General features: G+C 37.5%; 1 protein-coding gene and 1 pseudogene across 1 annotated transcript; one reads left to right on the top strand and one right to left on the bottom strand.

Moving 5' to 3' along the window:
• Positions 1–539: 539 nt before the first annotated feature.
• Positions 540–6,227, top strand: LOC132111515 (homeobox protein OTX1 B-like). Its single transcript, XM_059518888.1, has 4 exons — positions 540–886; positions 2,533–2,723; positions 3,170–3,321; positions 4,410–6,227. The coding sequence occupies exons 2-4, from the start codon at positions 2,627–2,629 to the stop codon at positions 5,130–5,132; spliced, it is 972 nt and encodes a 323-aa protein (XP_059374871.1). The 5' UTR covers positions 540–886; positions 2,533–2,626; the 3' UTR covers positions 5,133–6,227.
• Positions 6,228–11,676: 5,449 nt separating this feature from the next.
• LOC132111870 (WD repeat-containing and planar cell polarity effector protein fritz homolog) overlaps positions 11,677–17,226 on the bottom strand; it is a 36,341-nt pseudogene continuing 30,791 nt past the window's right edge.

Genomic DNA, 17,226 nt, shown 5'->3' on the forward strand with positions numbered 1-17,226 from the left:
TGAATTAATAAATTAATACTATTTAAATATGCGATAATGTCACTTTTTTTAAAACGCTTAAATAAAACAGATATCAAGAGACAAAACATTTATAATTGTAATTAAGCTTTATATTGTTTAGATTTTAAACGACTTCCTGTGTCTGTATAACAATCGTTAAGTCTTTCGGTAAAATAAAAGGCTATAATTTAAATGGTTTAGGCTTAATATTTTTAAAGCTCACACTATAGCCTAGGCTACCTTAATTTTAAATAACGACTTTTGTATGTGAAGCCCAGATCCTAATATTTTCCGTCTTCAATTTTAGGAAATGTTTAATGGTATTGTCTACAATTTTCTCTATATTTTAGGTCTTCTCGAAATTCTAAAGATGTATTTGTACGATGCATGTTCTTGATGTCTTTAGTCAGCGCGGGGTGGGGCATTAAAGATGTTCAACCCATGGATTGGCTGGTACAGCTGTCAATCAAGCAGAGACTGCTTGGCGATTGGCTGGAGTGGGCGGATCTGCAGGTGTCCTATGCTCTTAGAGAGGCAGGGTTAGGAGAAGGTGATCAATCTCCATCCGTCTACATTAGCAATCATCTTAAACTAGTGACAGACACGAACGAGAAAGCCAAAGCAAATGAGTTTAATGCATTTGGTTTTAAACCCCGGGAACACACTCTGAATAGACTACAACAAGTGCTGCTACAGGCCAGACACGTTCGTCATATCAATATTGCTGCGTGTCTGCAGCTTTGAGGAGAGTTTTAGACGATATTTATTTGGTGAGGTTTCTCGGTCGGTTTGCCTTTCTGAACTCTTGTATTGGTGGATATTTTTTTATCTTCTGGTCAGACTGCAAAGATTCAGGAGAGGAGAAGGACAGAGGGTTCTGGAAAAGGTAAAAACAAATGAGTCTTTTTATTTAGATTTTTTTTTATTAATATTTATTTTATTTTATATTTAACGTGTAACACTTTCAGAAAACGGAACTAATACAAGTTTCAGTGTAGAAATTTATGTTTATAGGCTATTGGCAACATGTATTCTAGGTGTGCAAAAGTTTGTATTATCCTATTGTTTTTATTAATAATAATTTTATTAGTATTAGTCAGTCATTTTAGTAAACATTCTAATAATTGTCATAATCGCTTAGAAGTAAATTAATTTCAAAATGAATTAAATCTAAATAATAATAATAATAATAAAAAATAAATAAATAAATAGTAACCCGTCTGTTTGAAACGAGTAGTTTTGCCAAGATCAACGCTTCTCCGCAATGTAAACCAGCTCACTTGGAGAGTAATTGGAGAGGCGTGTTTTGATTTTTGTTAATTTATTTTGGTGATGGGGCCAAGAAATGAATGTGTTTCCCCAGAGGTCTAATCTGCATTGTAATTGAGTTAATTTGCACGTAGATGTGTTCTTTCTAACTAGTCTTTGCAGAGTAAAGAATAAGCAAGGAATAGATTGGAATACACAGAACTCTAAGCGGTTCGGTTCTCTCAGCACGGGGCCCATCCACATTCATTTCCCCCTAGGTAACCAGTCGTCTCCTAAATTTGGTTAAAAATTGAATGACCAACAAACTAATAGGCCTACAACGCATTAATGAACCCTTTTTTTATTTGTGTGTATGATAATGATATATATAGGCTAGTTTAACCATTTTCTAGAAGTAGCCTAACTCTTTTTTTTTTACCCTGTTCTGAGAGTTTTATTTAAAAATAGTTTTGTTGTAAATAATAAATTCGATTATTTCCGTTACATTTTTACACAAAGCTATATTCAGTGTAACCCCGGAGACCATGTTTATTAGACCTGCAAGTTTTGTAAAAGAAAAAAAAAAGTTATAAGTAGCTACTTCGAAACAGAACAGAATTGGGCTTAAATGCCCCGCAGAGACGTAACCTGTTTAACATTTTCAATCCGTGCTTTAAAAACAATGTAAATAAAATTTTGCTAAATATTTTATATGCATGTCTTTATTTATATATATCCTATAATATTAAATGTCAATGGAGAATATTCAAACTTTGAAAATTATCTTAAAAAGACAGTTATAGGCATGCACAATTATATAGATATTTAGGAACGCAATTATAATTCGCTTAAGGCATGCTGGTATGCAGTTTTCACCATAATGCCATTATTATTATTATTAGAACATTTACGTTTACATTTATGCACTTAGCACGCTTTTATCTAAAGTGCATTCAGGCTATAGCCTACAGTAGACTATGTATCCGTATAAAGAAAAATAAGATTGGTTGTCTATTATTATTATTAGGCTACATTAGGCTATTATCGAAAAAGGTTATACTAAAGAAATTCTTAAAGTTAATTTAAACCAATCAACTTGGCTGTCTATTGCTTATTTATACTTTCAATATTTCAGGGAACTGCATTATATAAACTTTTTTTTATTATCGACAAATGGTTCCTGTCGACTCATATTTAATTTACTTAGCATTTTCCTACTTTCTTTTCCTGTGGTTACGCATATCAGCTGTTAATATTATGTGTGTTATTGCAATCAAATTTCAGTAACTTAAATTGGGTCCGTCCTTTCGTCAAACTGCAACATCGGGGGAAATCGAACTATTGGCAAGATCTGGGGGGACCCGTGACTGCCTCTAGCATGATGTCATACCTCAAACAGCCCCCCTACGCCATGAACGGCCTGGGGCTGAGCGGTGCAGCCATGGACCTACTGCACCCGTCCGTCGGATACCCAGGTACACGTCTTACGTGCATTATAAACTAGGCCCATTTAACACCGCTTTATGCGTGTATATGTATGTGTGTTGTTGTTTAATTTTTTTTTTTTTTTTTGATAAATGTATTAAACGTTTCAGGTACTTCAGTTAAGGGGTAAAAAAAAATCGTAACTTGCTGAGCCTTACATGCTTTTTGCATCGTCGTTGCAACGTTTTTTTTTTAAGATAATCCACAAAACCTCTGTAAATTAGCCCGCTATAATTTTTAAACCGCTTTGAGGTCAAATAAATAAATGAACTAAATAATAATAGCCTTGTATTAATTTCCGAAAATAGAACCCTACTTTAAAATATTCTGAAGCTATTTCACATCTAAGCAGCCATTTCTACTATTCCTATAGAGCGTTGGATAATATTGCTATTGTGTGTACACTTATAACCTTTTTTCTTGTTGTTATTTGCAGCAACACCCAGAAAGCAGCGGCGGGAAAGAACGACATTTACGCGCTCACAGCTTGACATTCTTGAAGCGCTTTTTGTCAAAACTCGTTACCCGGACATTTTTATGAGAGAAGAGGTAGCGCTGAAGATCAATCTTCCCGAGTCCAGAGTTCAGGTACATGTGACCACTGAATGTTTGAGAGAGAAAAAAAATGACTCTCTCTCTCTAAAAAAACTATTTAGTCTAAGTATGACAACTTTCCAAAAACGTTCGTTATTGTCCGTTATGCTCCGCTGCTCCCCCTACTGATTTTCGCAAACGTTCGTAGTAGTATGTTAAAAACATGCATAAGAATCTATAATCATAATGCAATTATTATAAACTCCTAGGTGTTTTTAACATTTTGTTACCCTAGTTATAGAGTCATTACATAGCATTAACCCTCTCAAGGCAGGCGTTGCTAATTTGCAACAGTTAAAAACAAAAAACCTTATTACTCCAGACACATATTTTATGTATCTGGAGTACTAAAAACTTTACTAAAGTTACTAAATTACTAAAACTTAATTTGAGCCTGAGAGGGTTAACTGCCAGGAAATTTATACTTTTCTTTTTTTCTTGTTCAAATTATGCATCATGACAGAATTTAATAATAATTTGTACTCTACAAACCAAAATGGTGCATTTGTTTGTGCATACTCTGATTTAACTGAAGAAATGTGGCTATTTAATGGTAGCCTACTGTACAGGATTACTGTGATTGATTAAAAGGCTCACTGAAGTTGATGATGCTTTTTCCTTAAGTGATCTAAGGCCTAAAGGAGCAACCCTCTGTCAATTTCCCAAGCAATTTTATTTGCTCTTAATAAGCACATGAAACAAAACGCTTTACACAGTCAGACCCTCCTTCCACTATTGAATTACCATCTCTGCTGAGAAACTCAATAGGCTGCTATCACCCAGCCATCTACAAGCACTGAAATTAGATAGCAGAAAGCCCCTGCATGCAAATTAAAGCCAGGAACTGGTAATAACTAGCTATTTTCCACTCTGATATTGCACAATGGCTCTCCAACATGTCCTTCAGACATGCACGGAAGGTCTCCATAATCATTTAATGGAGCTCTCTGCATGCATGTTTGTGTATCGGGTATAATGGATTGTGCTATCGTATTTTCATGCCTCTGTTTTTTTAAAGGTGTTGTTCAACCAGAATTTCAAAACATGTTTTTAAGTGTTTGTTTCCTATTTCTATCCTGCAGGTGTGGTTTAAGAATCGGCGTGCTAAATGTCGTCAGCAGCAGCAGAGTGGCAGCAGTACTAAAGCTCGGCCCGTGAAGAAGAAATCCTCACCCACCCGGGAGAGCACGGGTTCAGAGAGCAGCGGCCAGTTCACCCCTCCTGCCATCTCCAGCGCTGGCTCTTCCTCCTCCTCTTCTTCCTCAGCCAATAACACAGGCATCACTAGCACCTCTACCTCTATCAGTACTGTCTCTTCAATCTGGAGCCCTGCCATTTCTCCTGGCTCCGCACCCCCGTCTGTCTCTCTGCCAGAGCCCGTCGCACCCTCAAACGCCTCCTGCATGCAGCGCTCTGTCTCGGGCACGCCCAGCTCCTCCTACCCCATGGCCTTCAACCAGACCTCCGGCTACAGCCAGGGCTACCCGACTCCTTCCAGTTCTTACTTCAGCGGAGTGGACTGTGGCTCCTATCTGGCCCCCATGCACTCTCACCACCACCCTCATCAGCTCAGCCCCATGACAGCATCGTCCATGCCCACGCACCCCCACCACCACATCAGTCAGTCCTCAGGACATCACCACCACCATCATCACCAGGCCTACAGTGGCACTAGCCTGGCCTTCAATTCTTCTGACTGCCTGGATTACAAGGAGCAAACGGCCTCCTCCTGGAAGCTCAACTTCAACACTACAGACTGTTTGGACTACAAAGACCAAGCGTCCTGGAGGTTCCAAGTCTTGTGATCTGATTATTTATTTTTTTTAATGCCCTCTATTTTCACCATCTCTCTGTTTTAATAGTGTGCTGAGTTTAAGGGGGAAAAACATATGGACTTCCATATTTGAACAAAATAGTTAATGTTTATTTAGAGAAAAGAAAGGGGCAAAACGGCAAAGTTGTGGAGGGAAATGAAAGCTATTTCCCCTTTTCTTTTTCTTTTTTCGTCCCCGAAGAGACTTAAATAGATCTACTCGACAAGCCAGAGTTCTTGTTCTGAAGTTCTCCTGCCTGATCTGGATTACCGTTTTTCTACACGGGACACTGAGCGCTCAGCGACCGCTTTACCTCCACCTCTCAAACCCTGTACAGCTGTTTCTTTTTCTAAATATGGTTATTTTTTAGGATGACAGATTCTAGTCAGCTTAACGGAGCTGAATTGTGTACATATGTATTTGGGTCAGTTACATTGACCATATTTAGTTGGTGTTACTGGATTTCAAATTGTTTAATAAGACTTTGAAACGACTTTATGTAAATCTTTTTCTCAAATAATCCAAAGATCAAGAATTGGCCGCTGGACTTATTTGATATAACGAAAATCATTTTTTGTTACCCTGAAAAATAAAGATTCAAATAAATAAATAGGATTTTATAATAAGAACACCGTGTGGAGGAAAAAAGTTGTTTTGTTTTTTTTTTTGGAAGGAAAAAAAAAAGGATTATACATTGGACATTTTTAAAGCGGAGGATATTTGGCTGTGATATTCCAAATTAAACTAGCATTTGAAGATGTGTCGCGGTGAAAGAGCACGGGCATGATACAAATTGTTGGATGCATTTAACAGCACTTGATTTAATTGCTCTAACCGAAAAAACAAATAATGTGGATAACGAAATATGGTTTAAGGAAAAATTCCCTAATGCCAGTGAAATGCTGAATGTAGCCTAATGCAGGCGCAGCTCATTACATTCATGTCCGTAATAAAGATCAGTTAACTACCAAAATATCACATGACTTCTGACTGGGGTATGTCCGATTTTAACATCCAACATTTATTTTCGTGTTGTTTTCAACTCTCAACGTTCGAATAAATAAGTAAAAAAATTAAATAAACGCACATCAGTTTTATTTATTTGGTTAGATGCTGGATAACGTTTGGATTTAGAACGATTTTTACATGCCTACATCTTTTCATTTTTTTTTAAACTTGTGCACCATATCGAGAGCTGAATGATTATATGCACTACACTTGAGGCAATTCATTGGGTTATTTTAATAAGACTGAGGATTTTAAAGGATGTTTAGGTTTAGGATGTTTTAAAGGGTGTGTGTGTGTGTGTGTGTGTGTGTGTGTGTGTGTCAAATGCCACTGGTTAAATTTTTCGTTATGTGGAAAGGATTAAGTTTTTTTCTTCTCAATAAACCGGTTATTTGCTATGGATATGGATGCTGTAAGTGTGTGTGTGTGTGTGTAGGGGTGTAAAAACTGATTAAAACTTAAACGGTGGACTTGAACTAGGCCATGCTAATTTGCTCTTCATAAAACATACAATCGTTTGAAGGTCTTTTGTGCAAACTTGTTAAAGACCACGCCACCGCAAAATTTCTTAAATATTTATCAACGCATTTGATCAGGTCGTAATTGAACGCGCTCGCGATAATTGCTTCCCAGCAGAATCTCCGCGCGCTCTGGAGCACAGGAGCGTTTCACCAAAATAACCCAGAGCGGTCTCGCCTCTTCTGATTCGGTAATGACGTGGGTGGGTCTGGGTTAATGGGTCAAAAACTGGAGGGAGGCAGCCGTCAGGCACCGGGCCATTAAAGAAATTTCTGGAGAAAAACAAGGGCTCGGCAAAGCTGTTTAGATGAACGTGTTCGAACAGAAAAAGTTTCCTTTTGGTCGATTAAGCAGCAGACAGAAAGAATCTGCACAGAAAATTGTTTATTGTCAACACACAGGAAGGCCAGCATTCATTTAGGCTACGTCCTTTATTCATTTTTAATGAAAATAAATATTTGTTATAGGCCTATGACAAATACATGCGCACTGGAATAGAGGGCAATTCACGTTCTGCTTGTTTTCAGAACAATAATCGTCGACAGCATATTTCTAATAAGAAAATAACAACCCATTCGACTTGAAGCAGCTTCAGTGTTGTTGTGTGCTAATTACTGATGTGTTGGGCTGGCAGCTGAATCAACACCTGGCTCTGGAGAACATTATACGCGTATTTGTTTTACTGTGCTCGCATTGAGACGCCACCGCAGCTCAGCGACACTAGCCTACATAAACATGAATGGATTTGTATGATTTGCATCGAACAAACATTTGCGTCCTGTCTTTCTGGGGAATAATTAGAGGAGCTCGGACACGCCCTCGCGTGGAGCACCTGCTGAAGCCTGAGGGGTGTGAAGGAGAAAACATTAGGGCCTGTTCGTTCTAACACTTTCAACTGAAGCTGGCATAATTCTAGCGAGGTGAATCAATGTTCATTAACTCCGAGAGTTTGTCATTTATTTTACACTCAATTAGTAACATTTTTTGGACGCAATGCTTCCGGAATAAATCATGCTCCAGTCTTCAGATATCTCGTCCACATATTGTTGGCGGTAACATATAATATTTCACAGGCTTTCTAAAACGTCACACCTTTAATAACAGCCTCTTACGTCATCATTAAAGCACTCATCATCTGCCAACGTTCATCCAATTTTTATTCATATTTTGAAATAGAATGCTTTTCGAAATGTAAAGCCTGCATTTGACACTCGGCCTACAGTAGGCTATTTTAAATTCAAGTCGAGTTGAATGTTAGGGATAAAGGTAAGAGGAACACCCTTCTCATAATAATTTAGCTTAATCTTTTTAACCAATGGAAAAAATAATAATAATAATAAAAAGATAAATATGATTAAACTGTCTCACTTAACCCGTGTGGTCCGATATTTCGCATAGCTATTTTGTCCCAAATAAGCCGTGCTTTCATTTCAAATATCCGTTCTGAGAACTATCTCGGCGATTACATTGTCATTTACTCAACCAGAATATATTGTTTAATCAGTTTTCACCTGGAGGGCATCTGCCTTTGACAGAAGTTTGAGTTATAGGCTAATAGGCTACTACCACAACTCAAATACAATTTATAGGCTGCTGAGAAAGCTTTACTTTAGTTTTAGATTCCCATTTTCAAATATTTTATAAGCCTAGTTAATATTATTATTTGAATTAAAAAGTTAAACTAAAAGAAAGAGAAACTTTAAGAGCAAAAAGCGTGAGATGCCAGCTTCCCTCAGTCAAGTATATGTATATATATATATATATATATATATATATATATATATATATGTATATATATACACACACACACACACACACACACACACAAATTAAGGTTTGTCCTCTAAACTAGAATTTCCTCTGATTTCATGAGGCGGATAGGACGCTTCCATTACTGCTGTCCGAAGCAATCCACTCTTGTCTTGCTGATATGCTCATGTGTCCAAATGTCACCCGAGTGGGACTGCTCGTCCACAACTGGCACCATATTATTACACGTGAAAACTGTAAAAGAGATTACCGACCAAAACCATTAATGGGAAAACGGAAGTGTGATGAGCGAAGGGTTTGCTGAGATGCTGACTCCAGGCCTCTGTGAGTTCCAGAAACGCTGAGGGTGGGAAAAGCACCAGAGGGATTTATTCGTCCAGTATTGACGCTGAGGTCTTAGGAACAGATGACAGACGGCGTTATGGCTGTCAGGATGGACACTTGCTGAGCTCATATCTTTAACTCCGTAGCTGACCATACAATCACAGTTTAGGGAAGGCTACTTAGGTTATGGATGCATTTTATTTAGGTCAAAGTATTAGCAATTTATTGGGTTTGTTGTAGGCTGTTATGGAAGTTACTAATTCATACGGTCACTAGAATACAACTCCTCAATAAAATGTAGGCTATATTTATTTATTTTATTTTTTTTGTGGGGTCTAAAGTCAGAAATGTCCAAGCTGTGTAACTACCCGTAGATAAATTTAAAGATCTAATTAAATGCTGAAATAATTTTAAAAAAGCATTTGTTTTTGTATAAGTGAAGAATTTAAAACATTCATTTATTATTGTTATAGTTGTTTTAAATGAAAGGCTTGTTTTGCTCGGTACAAATAGAGGAATAATAAGAAAAGTTTGATGTAGCTATATTGCAGAAAAGATATGACCTATTTGAACCAAAAAAAAATTAATTAAAAAAGTTTTGAAAACCTTATACGCTCCTGGTGCAAAGGAAACTTTTTTAGTTGACATTTTTAGTCAATAAAAAATAAAAAATAAAAAATAAAAAAAAAGGTAGTAAATTGTGATATGGAATGATTTTCTTTATATGGAAGAAAGAAATATAAACACACAAAAAGCTTTAATGTGATAGAGACTGGAACCGATCTCTCTGTTAATGTATAGGCTACCATGTTTTACCACTCAAGTGTTGGCTGACAAAACAGTACAATCTAATCTGAGTGGTGACATAATTGATCTTAATAGCAGCAGTTAAAACGGGAGGAGTTAATTAACACTTAATTGTGCTGAGAACAGTTTGTCAAATTCATTTTTCTCATATCAAGTGACTGTAACATCACCTCACTGTGTGAAAGATGCTCAGATGAAGCCTGAGGCCTGAGGCTGTTGATCCGACATGCAGCCTGAGTACTGAAAACCAGTTTGCCCTCTGCTTACACAACCCGCCAGGAAATGAGCACTAACTGTTTGCATGTGTAGATTTGATCAGTATATGTGGTGGAGTATAACAGCTGCTTGAATCAGATGTCAGATCGTTGTTGATGAACTGTAAAGACCACCGGGTCCTTGATGCTCACAGAAACTCATGAACACTAAATTTACCACAGCAGTAGTCAAACAACTGCACTTGTACCATTGGTTATAAAGTTAAACATTTCTAATATTACTGTAATACTGCAAAATACACAAACATGATCAGATCATAAGCTTCCTTATCATAACTCATTAAAAGAAACTAACAATTGTACTTGAAATAAGCTCATCTATCAAACCCAATTATGTGCCAATAAAATTTCTGAATCTTTGCCAAAAAGACCGTTTGATCCAAAACATTTTCTTAGTTTGACTCAAGACAGGATTACAAGGTTGTCATTCACAGAAAAACTCTGATCCCTAAAATAATCCTGTGCGATTATAAGTTTTTAAGTCAGAGCTGTTGAAAATGGTTCCTGGCACACAATCAGTGACTGGAGGCCAGACTAATTAAAAAAACAATATGAATATAATTCAAAGAAGACAGATGCCTTTTGAAAACTGCTAGATTATCAGATTAGCACATTAATAATGGTGAGTTGATCATAATTAATGCACAAATAAAGTGACACTATATATACATATAACATGAATACACTCTTAAAAATAAAGGATCCAAAAGGGGTTTTTCCACAGTAAAGAATCTTTTGTGTAATGGAAAGGATCCATAGATGTTCAAGGTTCTTTCACAAACCACAGACGGCAATAAATAAACTTTATTTTAAAGAGTGTAAAACATATAACAATAGACAGTTACATGTAAAGTGATGTTTAAAATATGTTATGATACGGTGACAACAGAATGTAACAGATTTTTCCTGAAAACGTGCAAAGAATAAGCAATAGACGGACATAAAAACAGGTAACAACACAAAAGCTTCCTCTCCTGACCATTCCTCAATTTCCAGCATCAATTCATATTTACATATCTTGTATATATACTTTCTTAAAAGAAAGAAAATCCTCTTAGAATGCAGAGTAAATAGATTATGGATGGTTGGGTGCTGTCAGATTAAGTTGGGAGAGCAGGCCGGCGACGGTTATGACACGGTCGCTGTGTATGTAGACTGCGGGGGAAAACGGCAGCCTCCTCTTTTGAGACATGCACTGCGTACCCCTCTGCATTTCTTCTGCATGTAATCTCATACACCAAACAGGTGGAGAATTAAACCCAGCCCACAAACCACACCACTGATCCTGTGATCAAGAACAGGGATACTAGTGTGGCCATTCTCAAAAGTGAAGTGTTACTAAAATATATGTATATATATATATGTATATATATATATATATATATGTGTGTGTATGTATGTATGTATGTATATATATATATATATATATATATTTATAAACTCTTTGCACAGACTCTCAAACATCCATTTTGATAGTGACTGGCACGAGCCAGAATGCTTAGGCAATATATGTAACAGAAAAAGGAAGAACCGTGGAAAAGAAGGTTAGACATTTTTTTTCACTCAACAAGAATGTGCAGTACTGGCCATAAACAGGATTTTACAACCCCTTTTCCAAGATAGAGTGTGACAAATTATGTGACATGAAATTCTTTAACAAACACTGTGCATCAACCTAAAAAAGTAATCAAGACCAAATCAAAAGAATTGCATATTGTTTTATTTAAAAGTAGTTTTTATAGTTCCAGCATATTTAATGTTACACTAGGTTTTAGTTTTTTTTTTTTTTTTTTGCAAAAAAAAAATCCTTTTTTCTGAAAGAACCATTGTACAAAATGTGTCTATTTACACTAAACCTAAATTAGTAACTTTCAGTTTCCCCTCAGACACCTAAAAGTCACAAAATATGAGTATAATTATTACAACTATCAGCAATAACTGCAGTAATACGTAGATATGAAATATTTCATTTAATACAATCATTACATTTTTTAGAAGGCAAAACATGACAAAGATAAACAAAAAGTACAAATTTTCACAGAAAAATTCTGCTCAGTTTTAGATATCATTTGTGGCAGAACTGATTTGTCCACATGTATCATTATAGAACAGTAAATGTTGCTCATACAAAAACTTAACACCACAGTGTATCTTTTTAAAGTAAGCAATAAACCATACTACTATAGAAATTTAAATCATTACCTGGTTGTTCCTTTCAACAAGGTTGATTTCTAAAGAGAGAAAAACATTAAGAAAAACTTGATTAACATGTGAAAATCACAAAGTGTCTTAAAACATTTTAAGATCTACTTCAACCCGTCTGCTTTGCATGTCACAGCTCCACATTTCTGCATCCACACCTGAATCAGGTGATCAGATGAGCGCCAGTCACTCAGTAATCTTGTGTAAATGTACTGTATGTATGAGTGGGTGGAAGTGTTGAGTTCAAGCATCCTCTGCAGCTCAACTGGAGGAGGGTTTCTCCATGGTAAATTATGAATGTGCCATTAGCATTCAGGATTAGGCATGTATTAAAATTCTGATGTAAATGTCTGTAATAGCCTACAGTCTGTACTGTCCAATAAATATGTATGGGAAAAAGTTTAATTATTCTGTGGACAGAAAAGAATAAAGCATTCATGTTTTAGGATGATTAGCTAAGTACAACACAAGCAGAAAAAAAGGCAGTCAACTCGAACCTATTTTTGAGAGGGCAAAACAGAAGAGAAGATATCACTCTCAGGGCATTAATGAGGGAATTATCTACGGCAGTAGAGCTCTGTGTAAAACACACAGTCAATATAAATTATAACCATAAAGCTCAATGTGAAAAACAAGCTGTGCGCCTTGATCCAAATACGGAGTACAAAGTAGTCATTCAACCCTGTTACTTTTGTATCTACTTTGAGAACTGTATTTACTCTAGCGGACTTGTATTCAAAAGAACACACCTGTGTGCTTCCAGGGCCTGGTGCGATGACTTGTAAGGGTGTTCGAGAAGTCATCTGTAGCCTCAGAGGTTCATGTTTCTCCATCCCTATTGCAGACAAAGAGAGACTAGAATCATGTTTTTCATATGACTTACTAAAGAAATCTCTCTAACCCCATATAGTCAGTCTCAAGAGCAGTTTTACATGTGCACTGCTAGCTGTGAATGCTATATGGAAATATTCTGGTCGTTTGCATTAAGAAAGATGGAGGTATGAATGTTTCACAGGATCCGGCATTACTATCCTGTTCACACTAATATCAATATGTACTAGCATTCACAGCAGACGGACCAGGATCTCTTTCACACATCAGGCCCAACCCTCAACAGGATGAAGCTACGTGTGGGAGTCAGGCCTTTCCTTGGGATTCATGGGTATTCCGAAAAACACGCTGCCACTGTGCGGCTTGCCGTCAAATCCAGAAATCATGTAAGACCGCGTGAATGTTATCAGTCATATTGTGGGCTGTGTGATTTAGGTTTTCTGCAGCGACTGGTGATGGAGAAGGTGTCCAATTTCTGTGCTTTTTTCTGTTTCCTTTAGTGATGCACAGCGCTTACAAGGAATCGAGGGAGGAGGAGAAAACAAGGCCTACGGGGCGCAGCCCACACCATACAAACAAGCGAACAAACACATGCACATCGCTACGCATGCACAGATGCACTCAGATGCAAAAAGTGTCACGAGTCCAAGAGCTGGAACGTGTCTCTGAGTGCGCTGGGTGTGTGTACGAGAATGAAAGGATACGTCAACAGATGTGTGTCGGGATGTTTTCCAGATATCCACATCTTTGCCTCTCTCGCTGCGCAGAGCTGGATTTAGTACAACCGCCAATGATGCCACCAAGTCATTGTACTCCTCCTCTCACTCACTCTCCCGATCTTTTTTTTCTTTGCCAGCACAACGCAGGCATGAAGCTCGAATCAGTGTCTCTAAGCCTTATTGGCTCGGCATAAGAAACAATAAAACTTCATCGGAGACCAGATTAGACTGGTTAAATAGAATTGAAAAAAAAAACACAAAACAAACAAAAAGTGAAAAATGAGAAGAGGATTTCCTCTTTCTCGACTGCTATATATCTGGGTGGAAGCATCACCCTCTGATGTCTTGTATGCGGCCGTGTAGCAGTACAGGCCTGAAAACTACCGATTCAAGCTGCCAAATTACCAGAAACTCCGGTAACTTTAATCCCACCCCAACCTCTTTGGGACATCCGCTTGGAACTGGCTGGATGGGAGAGGGAGGATTTGAAGGAGATTGAGGGAGCTTAAGTGGGACAGAAAGAAAAAGAGTCAGCATAGAGTCAATGGTCCCTCCATCAACAGCATGGAAGCAGAGAGAGGATAAGACAATAAGACAATCCTCATGTAACACACACACTCACTGTACACACTCACTGTAATGGTATGGGTGTTTGCTCAAAATACCCCACTTATGTAATAAATGTTTGACATGGGTTTAAAAGGATAGTTCACCCAAGAATACAAAATTCAGTCACTGTTTCCATCCCTCCGAGCTGTATGCTGTTGATTGTCCAGTCAAGGTGGTTCTCAAGATTATCAACAAATAATGACTTAAAATTTCACCAAGCGATCAGCTTTTACCATATAGCACATGTGATCTATGTGTGAGGTATGGCATACTTTTATGGACACTGAAGTTGCAGTTTTTGGAGTTTGACATTGAAATGAACTGTCATTGTATAATTAAACAATCAGCCTCAAGAAGCCATGGTTTACTAATAATTAATAACAAATACTTATGAATTCTTCAGTAATGTCCAGAAGAATAGTTGCCAAGCACCACTGACACAGCAACACACAAACACAATGGAGCAGTAATACTGATGTAATGAGGTCACAGATGTGTGTTATAGAGTATTTTACAACTGCCTTTAACACATCTCAGCCAATCACAATGAAGGACTGGATCTATACATCTGTGTTCCACAGAAAAAAATAACACCATGTGGTTGCAACGATATGAAGGCTAGTAAGTAATGACAGAATTACATCTTTGGGTGAACTATCCCTTTAAGAAATGCACCCTCATAAATGCTGCAAGACAGAATGGATTGTGGCATTTCTAATGCATCAGCTAACAATTTAATTTAAATATGATTAATGAATAAGAATTAAAAAAACACACACCTTGATGCAGTGCTCCAGTATTTGGAGCCATGAACATGCCTTTCACTGATGGTTGATGGTAGTTTGACTCTACTCTGTCCTTCGTACACTGATTGACACTCATCTGAAAATCACACAAAAATCCCACCATGCCTCGAGGGAAACAGTTTAACATGTTCTGTCTCTTGCACTCTTTCACTGCTTGATACAGAAGAGCTTCTACATTTCAAAGATTTTTACATGACATATTGTGTAATACATGGGTGTCTTGTACATGACTCTCCCAGACAGAAACAGTGAGGGTTATATATAACAAGAGACATTAAGTGAGACTTGATCTTGGGGAACACCCTACAGCACAGCAGTGTGTGTCTGTGTCCCGTGAGCTTTAAGATGATCCCTCTTATGCGCTCTTCTCAGAGTCCTCCTTTACAATTGTCTCTCTCACCAAATCAACACACTCCTCAATGAGACAGTGAACACTGATCCTCTTCTGTGACAACAAAGCAATGGTGGGAGGATGAAAGACAGGCGGAGAGAAAGACACTAAATAAATTCTATGCAGGGAGATTTTAAGTTTTTCAACATTTTTCAACATTGAACATGAATCAGTGTATAATGTAATTAATTTGATTAAATTTATTATATTGGCTTAAGAGACTACATGGACAACATTGCTAAACTGTCAGTTAATGATCGTCCAGAAGCAGCTACACCAGATCAATAACTTTAAAGCTGTTTCACACTTTGAGCTTTGTTTTATTTATGAGAATGGCCCTATAATGTGTGAATATTAAGTCACTTTTAAATTTCTGGTGTGAGCATGTATCCTTTAGAGTCATTGTTGGCTGACAGTGCGAGACATTTGCTTCAGGCTGACCAAATGTAAACAAGACACCTTGTCTTTTTAATGCACAGCACAATGCTGAACCCTACCGCACTCATTCCCCATTTATGATCCCCCACAATGTCCTACAGAATTTCCTCTAAATATTCCTCCATTCCAGAATAATCCCTGCACACAAACACAATATCAGCAGCTGAAAGAAGCTATTGACCCGAAAACATAGGGTTGACGGAAAAGAAAAGGAGAGAAAAGGGGTATCTTGCAATATATATATATAAAAAACTCAGGCAATGACTTATAAATGCAACATTTTAACTATTAAGAGCAGTAAAATGCCCCCAAACACACTATCTTGCCCATCTGCTCCTTTCACATTCGTACTCTTAAGCACTTCCTTCCAAGGCTAAGGTCTGCTCGGGGTGAGAGAGCAGGGAAATCATCAAGGACATAATTAAGAGGCTTATGGGCAGACAGGGTGGGAAACACACACACCCTCAAGTTTTCACCTCCTCATTAGAAGCTAAACACCTCCCTTGTCTCATCCGTACACCTGTTAGCCGAACCACTTCTGTCCGTCCCTTATCCCCCTCTCGCTTTTTTCTTTCTACTGCCTTCTTTCATTTGAATGGATGCCCATCCTGCTGGCCGTGGAAATATATGTTGAACATCACTGATGAACAGCAAGTAGGACAACTTGCTCAACAAGTCAGCAGGAAACAGAATATCAGAGCTGAGGTCGATGCACTTTAAACCAGTCCTATTCAGCCAATTAACAACGTGAATGAATCAAACTCTCTCTATATCTGCACACAGAGCTCCAAAAACCATTAAAATAGTCAAATGTAATCACATAAGGGATTAAAAATTATGAAACCTAATGACATTTTTTTAATTTCCCAGTGGTGCCACCATCAGGGTCACATGCTTATTACGTCATATTATGAAAGACTGAATGAAATTAACAGTGTACTCGGAGCAAGAGTAAATTCTTCTGTGAAATGCCAAATGCAATGACTGTAGATGGAAAAGATGGACAATTTCAAAACTGAAAGAAGTCATTTTTCTCTGTCTAAATAATTGTACCCATCACAGCTTATTATATTTGTCCACAAAATCTAAGACGAAGGGAATGTGGATGGTAAAACCTGTTTGAAGTCAATATAATTTTTCTAAAAGATTACATGAAAACAGTTTATGAGTGATCATTTTGCACTTATAAATGTAATCACATGCCAGTAGATTTGGAGCATTTTTATTGTAACTAACATTATGTGAATGATTCTCTCACCTGGTGCCAATGTTTGTGCCTTTGCGTCTATTTCATTAGCCTTCTTCTTGGCTACAACGGCTAACACCACCTCACCCTTATCTGCTGCCACGTAATGGAGGTCCTTTGAAGGTAAACCAGAACAGCAG

This window comes from Carassius carassius, chromosome 31 (genome assembly GCF_963082965.1).
Source record: "Carassius carassius chromosome 31, fCarCar2.1, whole genome shotgun sequence".
Lineage (NCBI taxonomy): Eukaryota > Metazoa > Chordata > Actinopteri > Cypriniformes > Cyprinidae > Carassius > Carassius carassius.